This window comes from Xenopus laevis, chromosome 8L, assembly GCF_017654675.1.
Source record: "Xenopus laevis strain J_2021 chromosome 8L, Xenopus_laevis_v10.1, whole genome shotgun sequence".
In the NCBI taxonomy this organism is placed as follows: domain Eukaryota; kingdom Metazoa; phylum Chordata; class Amphibia; order Anura; family Pipidae; genus Xenopus; species Xenopus laevis.
In genome coordinates this window covers 65,284,542-65,308,691 of record NC_054385.1, presented here as the reverse complement: position 1 = coordinate 65,308,691, position 24,150 = coordinate 65,284,542, and the positions used below count along the sequence as shown (strand labels likewise).

The 24,150-nt window shown below is 37.4% G+C and overlaps 1 protein-coding gene across 3 annotated transcripts in view; it reads left to right on the top strand.

Moving 5' to 3' along the window:
• tnxb.L (tenascin XB L homeolog) overlaps positions 1–24,150 on the top strand; it is a 45,134-nt gene that overhangs the window by 15,150 nt on the left and 5,834 nt on the right. For 2 of the 3 annotated variants that reach the window (XM_041572875.1, XM_041572873.1), the window contains 15 exons: positions 282–569; positions 7,662–7,946; positions 8,260–8,532; positions 9,757–10,029; positions 11,758–12,042; positions 14,028–14,312; positions 15,284–15,556; positions 16,469–16,741; positions 19,837–20,145; positions 20,420–20,719; positions 20,846–20,968; positions 21,201–21,338; positions 21,547–21,666; positions 22,550–22,693; positions 23,322–23,452. In XM_041572875.1, coding sequence (XP_041428809.1) covers positions 282–569; positions 7,662–7,946; positions 8,260–8,532; positions 9,757–10,029; positions 11,758–12,042; positions 14,028–14,312; positions 15,284–15,556; positions 16,469–16,741; positions 19,837–20,145; positions 20,420–20,719; positions 20,846–20,968; positions 21,201–21,338; positions 21,547–21,666; positions 22,550–22,693; positions 23,322–23,452 — 3,500 coding nt within the window. The remainder of the gene's footprint in view (positions 1–281; positions 570–7,661; positions 7,947–8,259; positions 8,533–9,756; positions 10,030–11,757; positions 12,043–14,027; positions 14,313–15,283; positions 15,557–16,468; positions 16,742–19,836; positions 20,146–20,419; positions 20,720–20,845; positions 20,969–21,200; positions 21,339–21,546; positions 21,667–22,549; positions 22,694–23,321; positions 23,453–24,150) is intronic. The other variant, XM_041572874.1, reaches the window with a different exon arrangement.

The window sequence follows — 24,150 nt, the reverse complement described above, 5'->3', positions numbered from 1 at the left end:
TCTGGCACTCAAACTAATCAGTAAGAAAAGTAAATTAATTGCAGGAGCGCTAACTGCAAGAAAGTCTAATTCACTCTAAAATAGTATCATCGAAGGGCAAAGTAGCAGCTTGATGAGTAAACACATCTGCTTAAAAAAATGAAACCCAAATGTAAGTCTAGTTCCATAGCAAAACATCAATGTATAGTCCATTGTCAGATTGGGACTGATTTTGTTAGGAATAAAATATAGGCAATTTTTTAACAGATTTATCAACCTCCTTCTCTTTTCTTTGTCTCCAGTTTCTCCGCGGCCCCGTGTACCAGCTCAAATGGGAGCACTGCAAGTTCGGAATGTTACAAGTGAAAGTATCACGTTAGTTTGGAAGGCCAAGATTAGGGTTTATGATTCATTCTTAGTGCGCTACGAGGAGGTAACCGAGGGTGTCAGTCCACAAGAAATATCTGTTCCAGGAGATCAACGGGAGGTGACTTTAAGAGGACTTACTCAAGATACCAGATATGCAGTATTGCTCTATGGAATAAAGGGAGGAAAGTTGTCACGGCCTTTGAGAGAGGAAGTAACAACAGGTATTTACTACTTACACAAATAAAACTTAAATTCACAGACAGCAATAATTCACACATGCAAGAGGTTTTATGTGAAGGTTCCTAATTTCTATACAGAAAGGATCAGACTGAGGCTATAACTAAAAAAGAAATACAAAAGACATTAAAATTAGGCCATACATAGGAAATATGAGTGGGAACATGTACATTAAAATTAAGGAGAAGTGATTTGGAGGCAAAGGAGAGGTGATAAGAACAGATGTGAAAATTGAGGACATTGAGAGTCAGCTTATCATGCTAGATGCTATACATGACTAGATCATGTTCATTGCAAATATTATGGAGGTAACTATTAGATGTTGAGAGGTGACAGAATAGTGGAATGGGTAATGTGATTTTTAAGGGGATCATTATAATTTTAAGTTTTGAGAAAGCTAAGGAAAGGTTTTGCAGAGGGAAAATACGTTTGTGGAGAAAGGAAAGTAAAATGTTTGGGATGCATAGGTATGAGTATGGTCTTCGTCTGATAAAATCTACAAACAGTAAAATAAACTGCATTGGAGATGAAAGTTGGTGGGTATGTCACTGGGAAATTGTCCAAAATGCCGAAATTGTTCTTAGGCAATTCTTGTTGGGACCAGTGGAGGATAATTTTTGGCTACAAACGTCATAATCTCATACAGAGTGCTGGATACTCCGATCATCAATTAATTCCCTTTTTTACCTGAATAAATTGAGTTTTTACTGAAACTAGGCTTGAAAACTAAAATTTTTCTGTAAAAACACAACTCATAAATAACCCCCTTAAAGTTACCAGGAGAAACTTTTTGGTCCCCCTGGTAACTTGTGAGACACTGCTGCCTGACACAAGGTTCTCCGATTGCCTTATAGCAGGAGCGCCCCTAAATATATCAAGTATTCCAAATAGCACTCAACCCACAATGCAATATGCAAAAAATCTAATGGCTTTTATTGAAGTGAGAGTTCACTTATTCAAAGCACATCTGTTTCACCAGATGTATTCATTTAATTATATAATTAAATTATCCATTCAGTCAGTAACGTGGTGACAGTCCTTATTTAATCCTCACCACTCGAATATAGCCAGATAATCAATCAGCTAAGTGCTAAAGACATCAGTGCTCTGTCAAAATCACTTGTGATTATCTGAAATCTCTAAATTTCCCATAGGGAGGAAGCACACCTGAAACTTCGCAATGCCTTTAAATCATTTGTTTCTGTAGAAAATGGCACAAGCTTTCGGGGTCAACCCCTTCCTCAGTAAGTGGTGTGCCGAAGAAATTGTGTATTATCTAAAATCTCCTCTGGAACTTAAAAGTGCAAGTATTGAATGGGTTAAAAATATGACATTGTTTGTTGCAATTCATACATTAACACAACAGGATGGAGTTTCATGGAATAAACCATTCTGTACAAGCTACAGGTATTTGTTTGCAAAGGTTGGGATGCAAGTTAGGTCGCACCTGCCTAGAGGCTGAGCTGGTAAGTGTTGCAAGGCTTAGGGGTGTATTACAGTAGTAAGGATAAGAATTACAGAGCCATCATCCACTCTTTTGTACAGCAAACGTGAATAGAGTGTTTCCTCTACCTGATCTAATTTATGGTTTTCAAAGGATTGTAGAAACAGGTTTGTTTTTCTCCTTTAAAACATCAGAAGTATCAGGATCAAGAAAGAGCTGCCCTATTGTCTAGCTCTGGACTAAATCTAAAATGTATTAGAAATACAGTTTATATTCATTGTTTTTAGCAGTTCAGCAAACAAACCAACAGGCAATAAATTGTACTGAAGGACCTGTATAATATGGCTCTTTTTTTCTGCTTTATAATAATGTATGTATGTTGCAGATTCAGGGTGCAGAGGGATTCTGCTACAGCAGTAGGAGAGGTAATTAGAATAATTGTGATTTCAGTGATGTAATTAATTTGACAGATTTAGATGGAAACATGTGGTTAAGCTTTGGGAGGAGCGGTAACAAAGTTATTGATTAAATAATTCCCTGATGTCTCTAAGTGACCACAGTTGCTGGAAACAGATGCGCTCAGATATTTTCCTAAGGTTTGATTTGGCTTACACCTAGGTTAAGGGTTATGCTTGTTTTTGTGATGCTTCTTGTTTGCAGCGATTGTGTCACATGTAAGACTTTTTTTCATCTTGTCCACTGACTCCACAGTATATCATTGTACTGAGAAAGGCAACTGTCTATTTGGGTGAGATTTAGGGAGAACACACACTTGCTCTGCTAGATACTCAGTTACAGTGAGATATAGGGGAACATTTATTAGTTGTCCATGTCCTAGACAACTATTGCTGAAGGCTGAATGACTGATACACAAATGTTTTTCTGTACCTGTAATTTTGTTATTAACTTAGGTGGGTTCCTGACCCAAGGAGAGCTTGGGCAATGTGCTGCAATACTGCATCCTCTGAATATAAGGAACTAATATAGTAAACAGAAGGAACTAATATAGTAAACAGTCTACAGTTTGTCACTTGTCTAGTAATCCATAGCAACCAACAGGCAGTCAGCTGTTTGAAAACACAAATCTGATTGGGCTGCTTTTAGACCTTTTACTACACAACCCCATATTTGAGAAGGTTGCATAGTTGTCACGAATAGCAAACCCAAACCCCAGAGGAAGTCACTGGATTCCAGTCTAGGCTTGATCTTCTGCCTATAACAGCCATCTTTGGCCCAGCCCTCAGTCAGGACTTAATTCATGAGAATCCACAATCCTACAGGGCTACAGGGGCAAACAAGGGAGCCAAATGTTACAGCAGGAAGGAGCCAGTAGAGAATGAATAACTATAGTCAGGCAGGCTGGGTCAGTACCAGAAAAACAACCACTGAGACGTGAGACAAATGCTAGGTCAGGAACAGACCAGGGTCAGAACCAGAAAATAACCATAGATACATGAGACAAATGCTATGTCAGGAACAAGCCAGTGTCAGAACCAGAAAATACCACAATTTGCAAGAATCAGGTACAGGGATCTGGAAATCAGGAACAAGCAAGCTTGACCTACAACAGGTTTTTTTATAGCCACACTGATGGCAAACTCTGAACACCTGTGGTCAAATTGAACACAGGTGTATTCACTATGCCTACCTGGAAACTAAAGGTGACCAAAGGATAAATTATGAGCCTGCCTGCTCAGATGGAACAGTAGATTACATAGACATCAGCAGATTACCAGTTCAAATCCAGGCAGGATGTGACAATGGTACAGCAATTCAATCCAGGGCTTCCAATACAAAAACAGGTCATGGTGCATTCACAGTTTGTATCATCTAGAGAAGAGCATTTACCCCCAACACAGTTAACAGTTTCTATGCGTATCTATTCACGATCACCAAGGCTTCTGGCCAGACAGGGATCAGTTCTCAGGATGCTAGTAAATACCCACTACAAGTGTGTGAACTGCTTCGTACATGAGCAATGCCTTATTTTGAATTCTTTGGTGCCCAAGTGTGGTAGTAGAACAACATAAACAACAAAAGTTTGTTTGTGTGACTTTAATTACTCACTGCATAGAGCAATGGAACATGTCTGAGCTATTTTATTTGTATTATCTTCTCTATATTTACAAACAGTTAAGATTACACCAAGTAACAGTTAACATATTTTCTACTAATGGGACTTTAATCAAAACCATGTGTGTCTGTATCCCAATAACATCAATTCTTTTGGTCTGTCTTTACTGTCATTTTAATGTATCTCTATTTAGCATGCAGCTGCATGTTATATTTACTCTTATAGTTACTGTATCATAGTATCCATGCATTTCTAAAGAAGTACTCTCTCTGGAGGACTTCTTGTGTTTTGGCTATGTTAGGCAGAAGGTTTAGAGATGAAAAAAAAATCAGTATAGTATGGGAATTATCAGTTGATGCCTTTACTGACCCAGAAACAGTGTCTTGTGCTCAGGTCAGTTGTCCGACATAATCTGTTTTTGTTTAAATGTTATCCTACAGTGTAGTTTTGTGCAAAGTCTATTCCATGCAAAAATAACTGGAACAATTTACTGATTTATATGGAATAATGATGATAAAAAAGCATGCTGAATGCCAGCAGTGGTCCTTTAATATCATGGACTAGAGATGAGCACATTTATTTGAGTCATCATTCACTACAGCACAGAGCTTTGTGATGTTGAATTAATCAGTGAATATGTTTTTATGCCAAGTCAAGATTTGTCCCTACCCAAAATCAAGTTGCAAATCCAAGTCACAATTAATACAACACTGGCAGTGAAATGATGGTGTGCGGGGCATTCTTAGACTTGTAGGTGTTCTATAAACAATACAATATGCAGTAACTGCACATGTACTTGTGTTTTTTAGGTATTGAATATAATGCTCTAATCGGTTGTTAAATTTAGAATTTAGATATTTAAGTTTGAGTCTATCACAATGTTGTTGGCACATTTATACTTTTTGGCACATTTTGCAAAGGCAACAGATGGAAGTAATCAAATCAAGACACATGACTAGACTATTATTCAGTTATTAGACTTGCAGAACCCTGTTTCCTGCTGTTTGTGATATAGTTATATCTAATATTTTAGAGAAATATATATTTTTTAACAATGTTCTGGTAAATTTTTCTACCATATTACTGTAAGATTTTTGAATAGGATTCTATAGATGGGCAAACATTCCATCTTAAAAATGAACTGAAAAGTTTTAACATTTAATATACAGTGGATGCTTGGTTTATTCTTTATTTGTTAGATATACAAATACACAAGACAGACAGCCCCAAAGAATGCCATAAATCAATATATATTATTAAAGTAACTTAAGGTGCATATCATCAAAATGTAATGATAAATATAAATGCAGTAACTTCACTGTCCTCAAAGCCCAAAATGCTCTGCCATAACTATATACTGTATTCCCAGGAAGGTGTTATCATTGGACTCAAAGTACCCTGTCTCAACACCATCAAAACACTTATTAAACAGCACACAGTCTCTTGAAATAGCACTAAAGCATTGCAATAGGCTTGGACTGATTTGGCTGCACAACAAGCGTGCATTTAAATTGATAACAGCTGTTCTGTTTATTGTCCCATAAACCTAATTAGACTGTAAGCTTTTTTTAGGGGTCCCCTCCTTCGTTATCTAGCTACTGCAGTTGTTTTAAATTCTAAACTGTAATTATTTCCCACTGTACTGCAGAACTGGTAACCGCAGGAACTACTGCTTGTAAGTTAGTATTATATTAATAAAGGTTTATCATTAATAATAAATCAACACAGAAACAAAGTAAATTATCTTTCTAAACTAGTGTTCCTTGACCCTGGGTGATGAGAAAATACAGAAACAGAATATGCAAATGATTATTAGATAATTATTATTATTATAACTGTGATAATTTACCCTTCTAAATGTTTACTGTACAGTGGCTTGGGTGATTATCTTCCTTAAAGGCCTATAACTAACATAGCTAGTCGGTTACGGTATTGGCTTAAAATGTTTGCTTCCCATTTTGCTTGTAGCCATGTTACCATAAGTTTTGTTTTGTTACCATAAGTTTTGTTTATCGGCTATTACTCACTCGTGCCATGCCTGTAGTGGAGCTGGCCCACCTATCAGTTGCCAAAGCAATAGAGGGGGTAGTATTGTGTGATTTAGGGTTTAAGGCTTAATGTTGTCTGGGATCTTCCACAAACGATAGCAGAGTGACTGTTATAACCATATTTCCATATCTGTGTCCTTGTTGGTTGTTGAAAGGGCTAACAAAATATTAGACTGCAAAATTGATTGGCCTAAAATCCCAATTCCATAGACTAGATTCCATAACAAGATTTTAAAATCTGACTGAGATATAATTGACCATAAAACAAACCATAGAAACCGTGACAATGGCCTAATAGAAATATTACATATAAAGTGGATCAATTGGAGATTTGTATTAATAAAAGTTGCAATTAGCTAGATTAATTTTTTTTGCATTGAATCTATTCCTACACTGAATTACATTTACACTGAAATGGTGCAGTCTGGCTGTAATTCCACACTCACATGACAATATCCTAAACATTAGCTACCCAATAGAAATACTGTAAATAGCAGTGGAAAGTAGTCCACATTTATGTGTTTTACAAAATAAATTGGATTATAAATAATGGGTACATGGATGCTTCATCGGCAATGGTACACAAAAAGGTCGATTTTCTTTGTTTTCCAAGGCATTTTTCTCTGCTTATAAATCAACAATATTGAAAAGCAAATTATCCAAGTCCATGCCTCCCAGCTGGCTCTCCTACGGCTGGAGAGCATCAGATTTTTATTTTGAATTATGGCTGGAAGGTAGATAGTGGTTTTAGGCATAACAGGGTGGTGGATTAAATGAAACTATACCCCTGAACATATTGCTTTAAACGGTCCATATGTAAAATACTGCTTTATCTAAATAAACCATTTTCTTAAAATTATACTCTTCTAGTAGTATGTGCCATTGGGTAATAAGAGAACTGCCATTTTAAGTACTAAGGCCCGCTCACCTTGGATCATATGGTGCACACACACAAACCATGGGCACACATACATGTAAGGTCACATGAGCCAATTAATGGACAAAGTTTTGTCTTTTGCACCCATACTTCTTCCTGTTACAGTTAGAGCTGCAGTATTTCTGGTCAGGTGATCACACAAACCATCATGAAATGGTGGCAGAAGACAAAAGATGTAAAAGGGCAATATTTACTGATATATCCATGTCATTATGGTATCTGTCTATCTAAATAGATCTGTTGGTTAAGTTTTAATTTAGAAGTTGTAGTTTTCCTTAAAAATATTATGATTTTCTCCAAGGGAAATTTGGAAGTTATGAAAATGATTTTATATTGTAAGATCTTACATGCAGAGTTCTCAGTTTCATTCTAAGAGCCTTCCTATTTGATCAGATAATAATAATAATAATATGTTGATGATGATAACGCACAATAACAATGCTATGTTGTACTCCTGGTACAGTTAAGTAATCCTGTTTTTTGATTGTTATAGCCTTTTATTTTTGCTGAAATTAAATAATTATGCTCCTGGAGACTCGCTAATGCAAATAATATTCTCTTTCTCTCCAACAGAACCGCTCCCTGATAGAGGCACTCCGCCTCGCCTCTCTCCTCTCTTGGTGTCTGAAGTCCACACAAACTCTGCACTTTTATCATGGGAACCTCTAGATGGTGATTTTGATGCATATATATTGCGGTATGGACCTCCTGAGGGCCCCATGCAAGAGGAAACCCTGAGAGGAGACCAGACATCTTTCCTTATTGATGGATTGGTTGCAGGAGTTAATTACTCAGTTGAGCTGCTTGGCATTTGGGGAGAAAGTTACACAGAGCCTCAGGTTACGAATGTGCTGACAGGTAATGGAGACTGATGTGTTAACAAATGTGACCACAAGTAAGAGGTAGCTACACAAGAAGCACGTGGTTAGTGTAAATTGTCTTATTTTGCATTTACTGAAATGTTAAGACTATAGCTAGAGCAGAGAATAGTACCTGACTTATAAAATCCTCGTAAAAAATGCCTGCTTAGTCCTATGCTAAAACCAGCCCTGAGTGACTGGATTAGTACCATGTCATACAAATGAATTAAAATGTGTCATTGTTTTTTTGGATAAAGTTTTATAAAACTAATATATTTCCACCAACTGTAATTTTAATTTTTTTCATTTAGAAAAACCACAACCTCCTCGCTTGGAGTCCCTCACTCTGTCTGATGTACGAAGTGAATCTTTACATCTCTCTTGGGATGTCCAGGGTGGAGAGTTTGATTCCTTTCTCCTTTTGTACCGAGATGGAGAGGGAAAACCACAGGAAATAACGCTAGATAAAAATTTGCGCTCTTTCACTATCATAGACTTGAAGCCTGGAAAAAAGTATAAATTTGTCTTGTATGGCATGTCAGGGGAGAAGAGAAGCAAACCAGTGTCAGCAGAGGGGAGCACAGGTAAAAGCAGAGGATTATAGTCCACAAAACACAATAACAATTCAAAATATAGTTTATTATTTGATTATTATAGATATATTTTATTATATATAATATTAGGCAACATTCTAACTACATATCTCATTTCAAAAGGATTAATAATGAATCTCAAAAGATGGTACCACAAAAACAGAGAAACTATTGGAGCTTTCATGGGACAGGAGCATTTTGGGCACCTGTTATTTGCTTTTTAGTGAAATCATGTTAGCAATTGGATACAAGAACACTATTTCACTGATCACAAAGTTCTAGCACATTGGGAAGGTGCTGATCCTTTTTGTGTCATATTCTAAACATTATCTCCAATTCCATCCCAATGCAACCACAATGCAATTCCGTAGTGCAGTATATTACAGGTGTAAAATTGCAAAAATTGCAATTGTTTCTAGATTGCAGTATTTTGAAATGAAATACACAGTGAGATAGGGTACAGTATTATGAAAATAGCATTTGGGGATGAGAAAGCAACTGATTCACTTTATATTTCACACTTTTTAAGTCATTACAAAAGTACTGCACATCAGGTTTAGTTTAAAGGAAGTAACCAGACCACTGTAATAATGACTATAGGCCTCACAATCTGGAAGTAGACTCAGCATTGTTGGAACTCAGCTCTACAACATGCACTAATCTTACATTTAATTCAAACTGATACTTAGGGGCACATTTACTATGGGTCGAATATCGAGGGTTAATTAACCCTTGATATTTGACCGTTGAAGTAAAATCCTTCGACTTTGAATATCGAAGTCGAAGGATTTACCACATTCCATTCGTTCGATCGATCGTAGGATCGATTCGAAGGATTTTAATCCATCGATCAAACGATTTTCCTTCGATCCCATATTGACCATAGGCTAACATTGATGTTCGGTAGGTTTTAGTTGGGAAAGTAGGGGGGTCGAAGTTTTTTTAAAGAGACAATACTTCGACTATCGAATGGTCGAATAGTCGAACGATTTTTAGTTTGAATCGTTTGATTCAAAGTCGAAGTAGCCAAAAAAAATGTTGAAATTCGAAGTATTTTTTATTCTATTCATTCACTCGAGGTAAGTAAATGTGCCCCTAAATGTGATCATAAACAAACTCATTATGTTTCAGAGACGAACCAACACACTAAACTTACTACCCCCCGCAAGAAACTATATGAGATGAAAATGTCATTCTGAATTTTTGTTTCCACAGAAAAACTTCAACCACCTAGACTAGAGTCTCTGTCTGTGTCTGATGTCCACAGTGACTCTGTACTACTTTCGTGGGTGGTTCAGGGTGGTAAATTTGACTCATTTCTTCTAAATTATCGGGATGCTGAGGGCAAACCCAAGGAGGTTGCTTTTGAAGGGGAACAGCGCAGTGTCCCAGTCGGGGAACTGAAACCTGGAAAGAAATATAAATTTATCCTTTATGGGATTTCAGGAGGAAAGAAAAGCAAAGCAGTGATAGCAGAGGCCACCACAAGTAAGAACCACCAGAGGTCACAGTTACTACACAACATTTTGGAATCGTCTGGATTCCATATTAACTTTTTTGTAGAGGGAGGAACATAACAGCCTTAACAAATAATTAGCACTCTTTACAATCATATATTGAAAAAAAAACATGGTGTTTAATCCACTTACTGTAGCTTATAATTGCATAGGTATAAGATCTATTATCTTTACATAGTTGGAATCACCATAACTATTAAAAATCATTTAAACATTAAACAAGCAAAAAAATGGGTTATTTTGCCACCAATATGTATTTTTGCAGCATAGTTAGGATCAAGGTACTGTTTTATTATAATAAAATAAGCAAATCATTTATACAAATTAGAAATGTTCCCTTAAAATTAACTCTATGAGAGCTGTACGTCCAACAATTTGTAGCTTTCTGGATTATTCCATTCACTGTCTGAATGTCATATTAGAATTCCAGTTAAGTTTCTGAAATTTACAATTAAGGTGCATGGCCAGATCAAAACTTTTGTACCTTGTTGCTTGTATTATTCTGTTATGAGATTCTAGAACAGGTATGTGATCCATTATCTGATATCTAAACTAGTTATGGAACCTTGACCCTGGGTGATGAGAAAATACAGAAACAGAATATGCAAATGATTATTAGATTATAATTATTATTGTGCTAATTTACCCTTCTAAATGTTTATTGACTACTGTACAGTGGCTTGGGTGATTATCCTCCTTACAGGACTATAACTCACATAGCTTGATTACGGTTTTGACTTTAAATTTTTGTTTCCCATCCTGCTTGTAGTGATGTTACCATAAATTTCGTTCATGCATCAGCTATCACTCAGTTGTGCCACGCCTGTAGAGGAACTGGCCAACCTATCAGATGCCAAAGCAATAGATGAGGGGGCATTATTGTGTGATTTAGGGTTTAAGGCTTAATGCTGTCTGGGATCTTCCACAAACTATAGCAGAGTGACTGTTATAACCATATTTCCATATCTGTATTCTTGTTGGGAGTTGAAAGGGATAACAAAATATTAGAATGCAAAGATGATTGGCCTAAAATCCCAATTCCATAGACTAATTTCAAAAGGGAATGTTTTTAAAATCTGCCTGGGATAAAGTTGACCATAAAACAAAGCATAGAATCCATGAGAATGGTAATGGCCTAATAGAAATATTAAATATAAAGTGGAGTAACTGGAGATTTGAATTAATAAAAGTTGCAATTCGCTAAATACTTTCTTTGGATTGAATCTATTCCTACACTGAATTACATTTACATAGAAATAGTGCAGTGGGGCTGGAATTCCACACCCCCATGACAATATTCTAAAGATATCTGTTGGTTAAGTATTCATTTAGAAGTTATAGTTTTCCTTTAAAATATTATGATTTTCTCCAAAGGAAATTTGGAAGTTATGAAAATGATTGTATATTGTAAGATCTTACATGCAGGGTTCTCAGTTTTCCTATTTTATCAATTTCAAATTTACATTTTGTAATAATTTTATTGTAAAACTATGGTACAATACACAGCAATAATAATAATAATAATAATAATAATATGATGATGATAACGCACACTAACAATGCTATGTTGTACTCCTGGTACAGTCAAATAATCCTGTTTTTTTAAAGGCTATAACCTTTTATTTGCTGAAAATTAAATAATTATGCACCTGGAGACTCGCTAATGTCATGCAAATAATACTCTCTTTCACTCCAACAGAACCGCTCCCTGAGAAAGGTACTCTGCCTCGCCTCTCTCCTCTCTTGGTGTCTGAAGTCCACACAAACTCTGCGCTTCTATCATGGCAAGCGCTAGATGGTAATTTTGATGCATATATATTGCGGTATGGACCTCCTGGGGGCCCCATGCAAGAGGAAACCCTGAGAGGAGACCAGACATCTTTCCTTATTGATGAATTGGTTGCAGCAGTTAATTACTCAGTTGAGCTGCTTGGCATTTGGGGAGAACGTTACACTGCGCCTCAGGTTACGAGTGTGCTGACAGGTAATTGAGAAATGTTAAGACTAGATGGATAAGTTCATTCTACTATGCAACTAATGTATTAATTTACTATATCTTGCACTGTATACTCACACATATCTTTGTTTTACAACTGTGCTTTCCCACTCTTGTCCTGCTTTGGGTTAACATACTGTCTGGAACAGCAGAGTGTATTAAACAAAGAGTCCAAGCAGTGATGGCTACTGAAGTGTAGACAGAGATTTGTATAGAAATAGCAAGTGTAGTCGAGGACGGACAGAGGCCGGTAGGCAGGCTGAAGTTACACGTAGTCAGGACAGGCAGAGGTCGTAGACAGGTAGAAGATCAGAAGTATCCGTGGGCAGGCCAAGTCAAAGCAAGAATAGTTCACAAGTTCAGGATCACAAAGCCAGGAAAATAACCAAGCGCAGTTTACTCCACTTATTGTAGCTTATAATTGCATAGGTATAAGATCTATTATCTTTACATAGTTCGAATCACCATAACTATTATAAATCATTTAAACATTAAACAAACAAAACAATTTGTTGTTTTGCCACAAATATTTATGTTTGCAGCATAGTTAGGATCAAGGTACTGTTTTATTATAATAAAATAAGCAAATCATTTATACAATTCAGAAATTTTCCCTTAAAATTAACTCTATGGGAGATATACTTCCAACAATTTGGAGCTTTCTGGATTATTCCATTCACTCTCTGAATGTCATATTAGAATTCCAGTTAAGTTTCTGAAATTTACAATTAAGGTGCATGGCCAGATCAAAACTTTTGTACCTTGTTGCTTGTATTATTCTGCTAGGAGATTCTAGTACAGGTATGGTATCCATTATCTGATATCTAAACTAGTTATGGAACCTTGACCCTGGGTGATGAGAAAATACAGAAACAGAATATGCAAATGATTATTAGATTATAATTATTATTGTGCTAATTTACCCTTCTAAATGTTTATTGACTACTGTACAGTGACTTGGGTGATTATCCTCCTTACAGGCCTATAACTCACATAGCTTGGTTACGGTTTTGACTTTAAATTTTTGTTTCCCATCCTGCTTGTATTGATTTTACCATAAATTTTGTTCATGCATCGGCTATCACTCAGTTGTGCCACGCCTGTAGAGGAACTGGCCAACCTATCAGATGCCAAAGCAATAGATGAGGGGGCATTATTGTGTGATTTAGGGTTTAAGGCTTAATACTGTCTGGAATCTTCCACAAACTATAGCAGAGTGACAGTTATAACCATATTTCCATATCTGTATTTTTGTTTGGAGTTGAAAGGGATAACAAAATATTAGAATGCAAAGCTGATTGGCCTAAAATCCCATTTCCATAGACTAATTTCAAAAGGGAATGTTTTTAAAATCTGCCTGGGATAAAGTTAACCATAACACAAAGTATAGAATCCATGAGAATGGCAATGGCCTAATAGAAATATTAAATATAAAGTGGAATAACTGGAGATTTGAATTAATAAAAGTTGCAATTCGCTAAATACTTTCTTTGGATTGAATCTATTCCTACACTGAAATACATTTACATAGAAATAGTGCAGTGTGGCTGGAATTCCACACCCCCATGACAATATTCTAAAGATATCTGTTGGTTAAGTATTCATTTAGAAGTTATAGTTTTCCTTTAAAATATTATGATTTTCTCCAAAAGATATTTGGAAGTTATGAAAATGATTGTATATTGTAAGATCTTACATGCAGAGTTCTCAGTTTTCCTATTTCATCAATTTCAAATTTACATTTTGTAACAATTTTATTGTAAAACTATGGTACAATACACAGCAATAATAATAATAATAATCATAATATGATGATGATAACGCACACTAACAATGCTATGTTGTACTCCTGGTACAGTCAAGTAATCCTGTTTTTTTAAAGGCAATAGCCTTTTATTTGCTGAAAATTAAATAATTATGCACCTGGAGACTCGCTAATGTCATGCAAATAATATTCTCTTTCACTCCAACAGAACCGCTCCCTGAGAAAGGTACTCTGCCTCGCCTCTCTCCTCTCTTGGTGTCTGAAGTCCACACAAACTCTGCGCTTCTATCATGGCAAGCGCTAGATGGTAATTTTGATGCATATATATTGCGGTATGGACCTCCTGGGGGCCCCATGCAAGAGGAAACCCTGAGAGGAGACCAGACATCTTTCCTTATTGATGAATTGGTTGCAGCAGTTAATTACTCAGTTGAGCTGCTTGGCATTTGGGGAGAACGTTACACTGCGCCTCAGGTTACGAGTGTGCTGACAGGTAATTGAGAAATGTTAAGACTAGATGGATAAGTTGATTCTACTATGCAACTAATGTATTAATTTACTATATCTTGCACTGTATACTCACACATATTTTTGTTTTACAACTGTGCTTTCCCACTCTTGTCCTGCTTTGGGTTAACATACTGTCAGGAACAGCAGAGTGTATTAAGCGAAGAGTCCAAGCAGCGATGGCTACTGAAGTGTAGACAGAGATTTGTATAAAAATAGCAAGTGTAGTCGAGGACGGACAGAGGCCGGTAGGCAGGCTGAAGTTACACGTAGTCGGGACAGGCAGAGGTCGGTAGGCAGGTAGAAGATCAGAAGTATCCGTGGGCAGGCCAAGTCAAAGCAAGAATAGTTCACAAGTTCAGGATCACAAAGCCAGGAAAATAACCAAGCACCGTTTACTTCCTTAAACGTCTATTTAAAGGGACAATTTTGGCGCCAAACGTCAGGGCACAGTAATGACGCTGAGTGTCAAACATAGCGTGTCCGCATCTGACGCGACGCATGGCGTACGAATAAACAGTCACACACACGCGTGAGTAGAAGCACGCACAGGCAACAAGCACCGAGAATACACAGAAGTCTGCACACCCCTGCGCCTGCACACAGGCAACTAATTTGCTGCTTCCAGTGGTGCCTTATACATACTTGTTTCATTCTGTTCCATTCTGACAGACAGACAGGCAGTTCTGAAAGGAGGGCACACATTTTCCAGCTTGTCCTGCACCACTAATTCCTCATCCATGACTTGGGTCACCATCAGAAATTTTAGTTCCCTGTACAGATTATTTGTCTGCCCCCCTATTGAACACACCACACCAACTGCCCTGAGTGACTGGATTAGTGCCATGTCATACAAAATGAATTAAAATGTGTAATTGTTTTTTTAAATAAAGCTTTATATAACTAATGCATGTCCACCAACTGTAATTTTATTTTTTTCTTTCTTCTTTGATTTAGAAAAACGACAACCTCCTCGCTTGGAGTACCTCACTCTGTCTGATGTGCGAAGTGAATCTTTACATCTCTCTTGGGATGTCCAGGGTGGAGAGTTTGATTCCTTTCTACTTTTGTACCGTGATGGAGAAGGAAAACCACAGGAAAAAACTGTAGATAAAGAGTTGCGCGCTTTCACCGTCAGAGACTTGAAGCCTGGGAAAAAGTATAAATTTGTCTTGTATGGCATGTCAGGGGAGAAGAGAAGCAAACCAGTGTCAGCAGAGGGGGGCACAGGTAAAAGCAGAGAATTATAGTCCATAAAAACACAATAAATATTAAATATATATGGTTATTATATGATTATTCTAGATAAATATATTATAGATAATATTAGGCAACATTCTTACTACATATCTCATTTTAAAAAGATTAATGAATCTCAAAAGATGAGAAAAGAAACTATTGGACCTGTCATGGGGACTCAGGCATGTTGGCCCCTCTTGTTTGCTTTTTATTGAAATCATGTTAACAATTGGATTCAATAACACTATTTAACTCATAAAGTTCTAGCACATTAGGTGCTGATACTTTCTGTGTCATTTTCTCAACATAAGCTTCAATCACACCTGCAATACACTAATAATGCAGTTCCGTAGTGTAGTATATAACAGGTGTACAATTGCAAAAATTGCAGTAGATTTGAATTTAAATACACAGTGAGATAGGGTACAGTTTTATGAAAATAACATAGAGGGGATGAAAAAGCAGTTTGCGCCTTGTCAAAACAGGTTATTAAGTCTAGAAATATTAAGTGATTCACTTTATATTTTGCTCTTTTTAAGTCATTACACAAGAACTGCACACCAGTTTCAGTTTACTGGAAGTAACCAGACCACTGTAATTATGACTAAGGGCCTCAATATCTGGAAGTAGACTCAGCTCTCCAACATGCACTAATCTTACATTTAGTTCAAATTGATTCCTAATTCGATCCTAAACAAAACATACAGTATATATATATATATCAGGTATATACTGTATATCATTACCGAGTAGCAAATGATTTCAAGTTATGTCGGGAAAAAAGCTGTTCACTATACAGTATGAACTCATTCTGGTTCAGTGACGAACCAACACACTAAACTTATTGTGTCCCCCCTCAAGAAATTACATGATAAAATTTCTGCATTTTTTTTGTTCCCACAGAAAAACTTCAACCACCACAACTAGAGTCTCTGTCTGTGTCTGATGTCCACAGTCACTCTGTACTACTTTCGTGGGTGGTTCAGGGTGGTAAATTTGACTCATTTCTTCTAAATTATCGGGATGCTGAGGGCAAACCCAAGGAGGTTGCTTTGGAAGGGGAACAGCGCAGTGTCCCAGTCGGGGAACTGAAACCTGGAAAGAAATATAAATTTGTGTTGTATGGGATTTCAGGAGGAAAGAAAAGCAAAGCAGCGATAGCAGAGACCACCACAAGTAAGAACCACCAGAGGTCACAGTTACTACACAACATATTGGAATAATCTGAATTTCATATTTTTTTTGTAGAGAATGGAGAATAATGGCCTTAACAAATAATTAGCACACTTTACAATTTAATAGAACATGTTAAGATAAACAAAGGTCTGGACCAGATGGTATTCATCCCAGGGTACTTAGGGAGCTTAGCTCTGTGATTGCCAAACCTCTTTAATCAGGATTCATTGAGGTCTGGCATGGTGCAAAGAGACTGGCGAATTGTTAATTTCATTTTATGAGAAAGTGAGCAGGGACCTTGATTCTGGGATGGCAGTGGATGTGATTTACTTTGCTAAAGCATTTGATACAGTGTCACACAGAAGGTTACTGGTTACATTAAGGAATGTTGGCGTGGAACATAGTATTTGTACCTGGATAGGGAACTGGCTAAAATATAGACTACAAAGAGTGGTGGTAAATGGAACATTTTCTAATTGGACCAGTGTTGTTAGTGGAGTACCGCAGGGCTCTGTACTAGGTCCCTTGCTTTTCAAATTGTTTATTAATGACCTGGAGGTGGGCATTGAAAGTACTGTTTCTATTTTTGCAGATGATACTAAATTGTGCAAAACTATAGGTTCCATGCAGGATGCTGCGACTTTGCAGAGTGATTTGTCTAAGTTGGAAAACTGGGCAGCAAAATGGAAAAATAATATAAATGCAAGTTATACACTAAATGGCAGTGTGTTGGGAGTTTCCTTAAATGAGAATGATCTAGAGGTTTTTGTAGATAACAAGTGGTCCAGGCAGTGTCATTCTGTGACCACTAAAGCAAATAAAGTTCTGTCTTCCATAAAAAAGGGCATTAACTCAAGGAATGAAAACATAATTATGCCTCTTTATAGGTCCCTGGTAAGGCCTCATCTGGAGTATGCAGTGCAGTTTTGGACTCCAGTCCTTAAGAGGGATATAAATGAGCTGGAGAGAGTGCAGAGACGTGCAACTAAATTGGTTAGATGGATGGAAGATTTCAATTATGAGGGTAGACTGTCAAGGTTGGGGTTGTTTTTCTCTGGAAAAAAGGCGCTTGCGAGGGGACATGATTGCACTTTACAAGTACATTAGGGGACATTATAGACAAATAGCAGGGGACCTTTTTACCCATAAAGTGGATCACCGTACCAGAGGCCACCCCTTTAGACTAGAAGAAAAGAACTTTCATTTGAAGCAACGTAGGGGGTTCTTCACAGTCAGGACAGTGAGGTTGTGGAATGTACTGCCGGGTGATGTTGAGATGGCTGATTCAGTTAATGCCTTTAAGAATGGCTTGATTTGGACAGACATAATATCAAAGGCTATTGTGATACTAAACACTATAGTTAGTATAGATATGGGTATGTATAATTTAGGTCAACGGGAGGGGTGTGTGTATGGATTTTGGGTTACATTTGGAGGGGTTGAACTTGATGGTCGTTGTCTTTTTTCAACCCCATTTAACTATGTAACTATGTAACTACATAAAAAAAGATGATGTTTAAGGGGCCCATTTACTTAGTTCGAGTGAAGGAATAGAGGAAAAAAAGTTTGAATTTCGAATGGTCGAATATGGCTACTTCGACCATCGAATGGGCTACTTTGACTACGACCTTAGACTTCGAATGGAACGATTCAAACTAAAAATTGTTCGACTATTCGACCATATAACAGTCGAAGTACTGTCTCTTTAAAAATTTCTTCGACCCCCTAGTTCGCCACCTAAAACCTACCGAGGCCAATGTTAGCCTATGGGGAAGGTCCCCATAGGCTTCCTATCAATTTTTTGATCGAAGGATAATCCTTCGATCGATGGATAAAAATCCTTCAAATCGTTTGATTCAAAGGATTTAATCAGTGGCGTAACTAGATGTTACTGGGCCCCACAGCAAATTATTTTTCAGGCCCCCAAAATGTTTAGAGGTTGACTTGTTTCTCCAATATTTATTGAAATTGTATATGAATTAGGGCCTCGTGGGGCCCCTATACCTCCTGGGCCCCCCTGCAGCCGCGGGGTCTGCTTCCTCTATAGTTACGCCCCTGGATTTAATCGTTTGATTCAAAGGATTTAATCGTTTGATTCAAAGGATTTAATCGTTCGATCGAATTGCGCTAAAAGGATTTTAATTCGCAGTCGCAGTCGAATATCGAGGGTTAATTAACCCTCGATATTCGACCCTCGGTAAATTTGCCCCTAAAACTACTTATTGTAGCTTTATAATTGTATAGGCATGGGATCTTTTATCTTTACACCATTTGAATCACCATATCTATTAGAAAACATTTCAATATTAAATAAGCAAAAAAATGGGTTGTGTTGCCACCAATATATATTTATGCAGCGTAGTTTGGATCAAAGTACTGCTTTATTATAACAGATAATAAACAAATCATTTATACAAATTAGAATTTTTCCTTAAAATTAACTCTATGTCAGATAAACTCTATTCTGCTATGAGATTCTAGTACAGGTATGGGATCTGTTATCTGGAAACCCGCTATCCAGAAAGTTCCGTATTACGGAAAGGCCATCTCCTATAGACTCCATTTTATCCAAATATTGAAAATTTACTTTCTATTTGGTCCAAACTAAGAGATAATACCAGCGAGCACCACGGAGTGATTCTCTTCTGTCTTTCTTTGCGTGGCGCAGTAGAGGGAAAAGCCGAACTTTAACTAAAAAGTCAGCTATTTTGTTCTACTGCGCATGCGTTTGCCCCGGGAAATCTGAAGAGAGAAGAAGCCGGAAGATGATCGCTCCACGGTGCTCACTGTTATAACCCCGGGCCGGTGCAATTTTCTGCTGATAGGAGCACCGGCCCGGGGTTTCAGGTAAGTAAATACAATCGATTTGGGATTCCTAACATTTGGCACCCCCAAGTGCAAAAAGACTTTCCTTCTCCTTTAAATAAATAAAACATTGAAGATTGCACTAAGGTCTGATAAATGTTTGGGCTTTTCCAGACATGCAGTATATGTATTATGCCCTTTGAATTGAAGGATATAACTATAAATACTTTACATAATAGCAAAGGACTGTTTGCAATCTTTACACTGTAAGCTTTTCTGTTGTTTTGCAGAACCACATGAAAAATTAGTGCCCTCTTCTCCTGCAACTCCTACTATGCCTCGTCTGATTGACCTGCAAGCCAATGAAATAGGGAAAGATTCAGTAAATTTGTCATGGAAAGTGGAGGGTGAGTCTTCTTTTGACTGGATCGTGGTACAGTATGGGGAGCCTGATGGTAGAGTGAGAGAGGAGCAGGTTCCAGGAGGGGACACGAGCACCACAGTCACAGGACTGCTGCCATCCAGGCGATACAAGTTTAATCTATATGGCATCAAAGGGGAGAGACGAAGCAAACCTTTATCCATTGAGATTGAAACAGGTAAATTCCAAATACATGTAAGTTACAATTGGAATAACATAAAACAAAATACCTCCTGATTTATAGTTGCAGCTTACACATAAGTGAGCTTAATTTCCCATAAAAATCAATTTCTAAACTTCTTGAAACTTTATTTCTGAAAAATGTTTGTGTTTTGCCAGTGTTTTTAATTTTTTTCTGAAATTATTCCCCTAATGACACCCTTAGCATTTTTACAATGTAAAACATCTCATTCTGTAACACAGTTTTCTTTCTCCTTAATTTTTCCTCTTAGATTTCCTGGAGGCTATTGGTCAACCTACTTCTTTCCTGAATGATCTTTATGTTTCTCCACGTGGTCCTCATTCCATCTTACTTTCTTGGGAAGCTCCAGAAGGCTTTGACTCATTTGTTATTAATTATAGCATTGAGGGTCATGAGAAGCCTCAGAAAAAGGCATCTGTAGATGGAACTGCACGTACTCTCTTGCTTACTGACCTCCAGCCTGACACCCTATATAAAGTAATACTACATGGAATTAGAAAAGGGAAGGAGCAGAACAGTCTGAAAGCCACTGGACGTACAGGATCTCTGGGTAATAAATTATTCTATAGCCAACGTTTGTCAAAAAAAACCTCTAATGGCTATTAAACCTTAATCTCAATAAGTCTCTTAAAGCATGTGCTAGGCATTATATAATGTCCTTTCAATCTCCATTTAGACCTTGAACCCCCTAAAAACTTGAGATTTAATGATGTAGAAGAAACATCTTTCACTGTCATTTGGGATCCCCCCAACCCTGAAACCACCACATTCAAAGTATCATATCAACTTGCAAAGGGGGGTGAGTTACTTAACCATCTCTTTAACCTTTACATTCTCCTGTTTTATTTTGCTAAATATTATTTTATGCTATTGCTTCAATGTTTAGTCTCTTTTTTTCGTATCTCCTCCTTTGGGATTTACTCACCTTACATTTTTCTTCTAGCACAGCCTGTTGCTGTTAGTTCTTTCACTTGCTTACTCTGCCTCTCTCAAATCCTTATCCATAGTCTACCATTCATTTCCCATTACAGGAGAACCTGAAAGTGTCAGTGTAGTTGGAGACAGCAAATCTCTGCAGAGACTAAACTCTGGAACACATTATGAAGTTACAGTGGTATCTGTACGGGGGTTTGAGGAAAGTCAACCGCTGACAGGCTACATCACTACAGGTGCTGATTTGATAAAATATAAAAATACAGAATATTTAAACATACATTGTTAAAGCGTGATTTAACATGAATAGTTTCTCTAAATAAAATACAAGTTTGTAAAGCATCACAGAACCCAGTATATAATTCATAACTAGCCCATACAGTACTTTTCAAGTTAAAATGGTCTCGTTTTCTCTATATGGCAACATTGCTTGTTTTCTTGCAGGTGGAGGTGGTCCACGTTCTCTGCGTGCTCTTGATGTGACTGAAGAATCAGCACTTTTACGGTGGGAACCAGAAATGGGATCCGTAGACAGATATTTAGTGACATACAGGGCAGAGAATGGTAAGAGCAATGCAATTACCCATTGGACAAGAAATTGAAGACAGTCAGAAGTGGCTGCACAAAATCAGGCAATTTGTAAGAACCTCAACTTAAGATACAGCTAGGTGAATACTGTACATGTGAAACTATATTTTAGGCAGTATATAATACCCTTCTCTTCCAATTTGGTTTTGCCAAAATATATATTGCTACATACTTTTCAGAAGCAAGACAAAAACTGGCAAACATGAGTAGATAGTTACATTTACCATCATGGTCAGTATTATATTGCCGCCTCAAGGGGAACTTCAACTATCAACTATTGTGGTTTGTTTTGTTTTTTTTTTCTTCCTGGAGCTTCAGAATTTTAGCATCCAGGGATCAACCCCAAAATTCAAGTGCTTTAACTTCATAACTTCATGCCAAGGGTATATGTGCTGAACATCTAATTCCACATAGTCTAGCATGCCAATTTGTACTTAAGCGAAGAAGCTGACAACTGAAGAAAGCTGAACTGATAATGAATGCCATAAGGAATATCTGGGCACAATTTGGAGAATGTAGTTTTCTAAAACTTTCAGAAATAGAAATGTAGTCAGCTTGTCATGCAGCAGAAGAAAACGGAACTTTTAATAAATGGGAGAGGTAGAAGCTATTAATAAAGGAAGAAAATCGAGAGTGGAGAATAGACATGATACGAACTGCAAGGGTGCTTTAGATACAGGAAATTATGATGATGGATTTAGTATTCATTTATTAAAAAAAAAAAAAAAAATAGGAAAAGAAGAAAAAGTTCATATGAATAAGATTTAAATGCAATCATTTAAGAAGACTTAAGGGAATTATTGTGTCTATCGCATTATCTGACTTGTTTCTTTTCTCCACTACATCCTATCTTATTTAGTGCTTTCAGTGACCTTAGAAGTGTCAAGTGATCAGACTGAGCTTCCTATAACTGGTTTGAACCCACACACTGAATACTATGCAAGTGTGCAAAGCCTCCATGGATCAAAGCTGAGCTCACCAACCTCTACCTCTTTCACTACTGGTATGTCACATTCAACAACTACTTTGATGGTTACCATATGTCTTTTTAATATATCATATATATAGATACTCTACCCATGGCTTACACAATAAGCCAATCATTTTTGTACGAGCTGTCCTGTATATAAAGGTACCTTTGTATTAGTGATGTGCGGATTGACCTGAAACTGCCAGTTGAGTGGATTAGAGTTGTGGGTTAGAGTTGTGTGCAGGTAGGAGGAGTGATATAATTCTACCAATTTACAAAGCCTTTGTACAACAATATGCAGAGGTCTGCAATACTGCAATCACAATACAATTGTGGGAGGCATTAATGTGACAATTGCAATTTTACATAATGGGAAGTGATAAGAAACTCTATAAACGTTGTCATGGCTAAATATTTTAGCTACTAAACATTGATAATTCTCATAGGTGCAAGGATATTGCTTCATTATCTTTAACTAAAATGTTCTACTAGCAATAGTAAGACAAATTAGCACTAACAGAAAAAGTAGGGACTGCCAGGCACAGATCAACTGCACCAACTAAATAAACGTAGCTGTCATATAACGCTACCTTGTTTTACTATTGATATTCTATTCACTTGTGATTTGGAATGCAGAATATCTCTGTGCTATCATACGCAGGTGCTGATACTCCACGGGAGCTCCTTGCCAATAAGATCACAGCTCATAGTGCCCTGTTGACGTGGAAACCACCTCAGGCTGTTCCTGATGCGTATCGACTTATATATCAAACACAAGATGGTGAAATGAAGGTATTTCTGTTGTTGATAGTATGCACATTTGGTAGATAAGATCTTTTTTACTGCATGGACAAGCAGAAGTCTTTGGTTACCAAGTATTTACCACACAAATAAAGCCACCTGGCAGGTCTAATCAGGCAATACCTATTAGGGGTCATTTACTTAAACTCCCCTTACCAGAAAAGCTCCCCCCCCTTCAACTGTCTGGCATTGCCCCAACTCTCCGTATATGCTGTGCATTAGTAAAAAAAAAACCTTAAAAAAATCTGACCCTAAAATGCAGAGCAGCGCAATGGAGCTCCAGGCCACCGCTTTGTATTTTTTCATGATTTAATGCCGATTTGAGCATGCCCAGTTGAAGCCGATTCCTGACTTGGCCCAACGGTGCCTGCTCCTGCAGGTTTCATGTCGCCTTTGAGTCCCGAAAGAATACGTACCAGACGGTGCTCCGCTGTGCTGCTCTGCATTTTGTCAGATTTTTTTAAGGTTTTTTTACTAATGCACATTGCGTGGAGAGGAGACAATGCCAGCCAGTTAAGGGGGGCTTTTTTGGTACAAGGGGTTTAGTTCTCCTTTAAAGCAGTTGCGGGCACAAAAGATCCTATTCATTAGGTACTTATATCAACATGTGCTCCTTGCACTTCAATATATCGTGCTGGGTGGTATTGTGTCTTCCTGTTGTGCCTATTGATACAGGCTGCTGCAAAAAC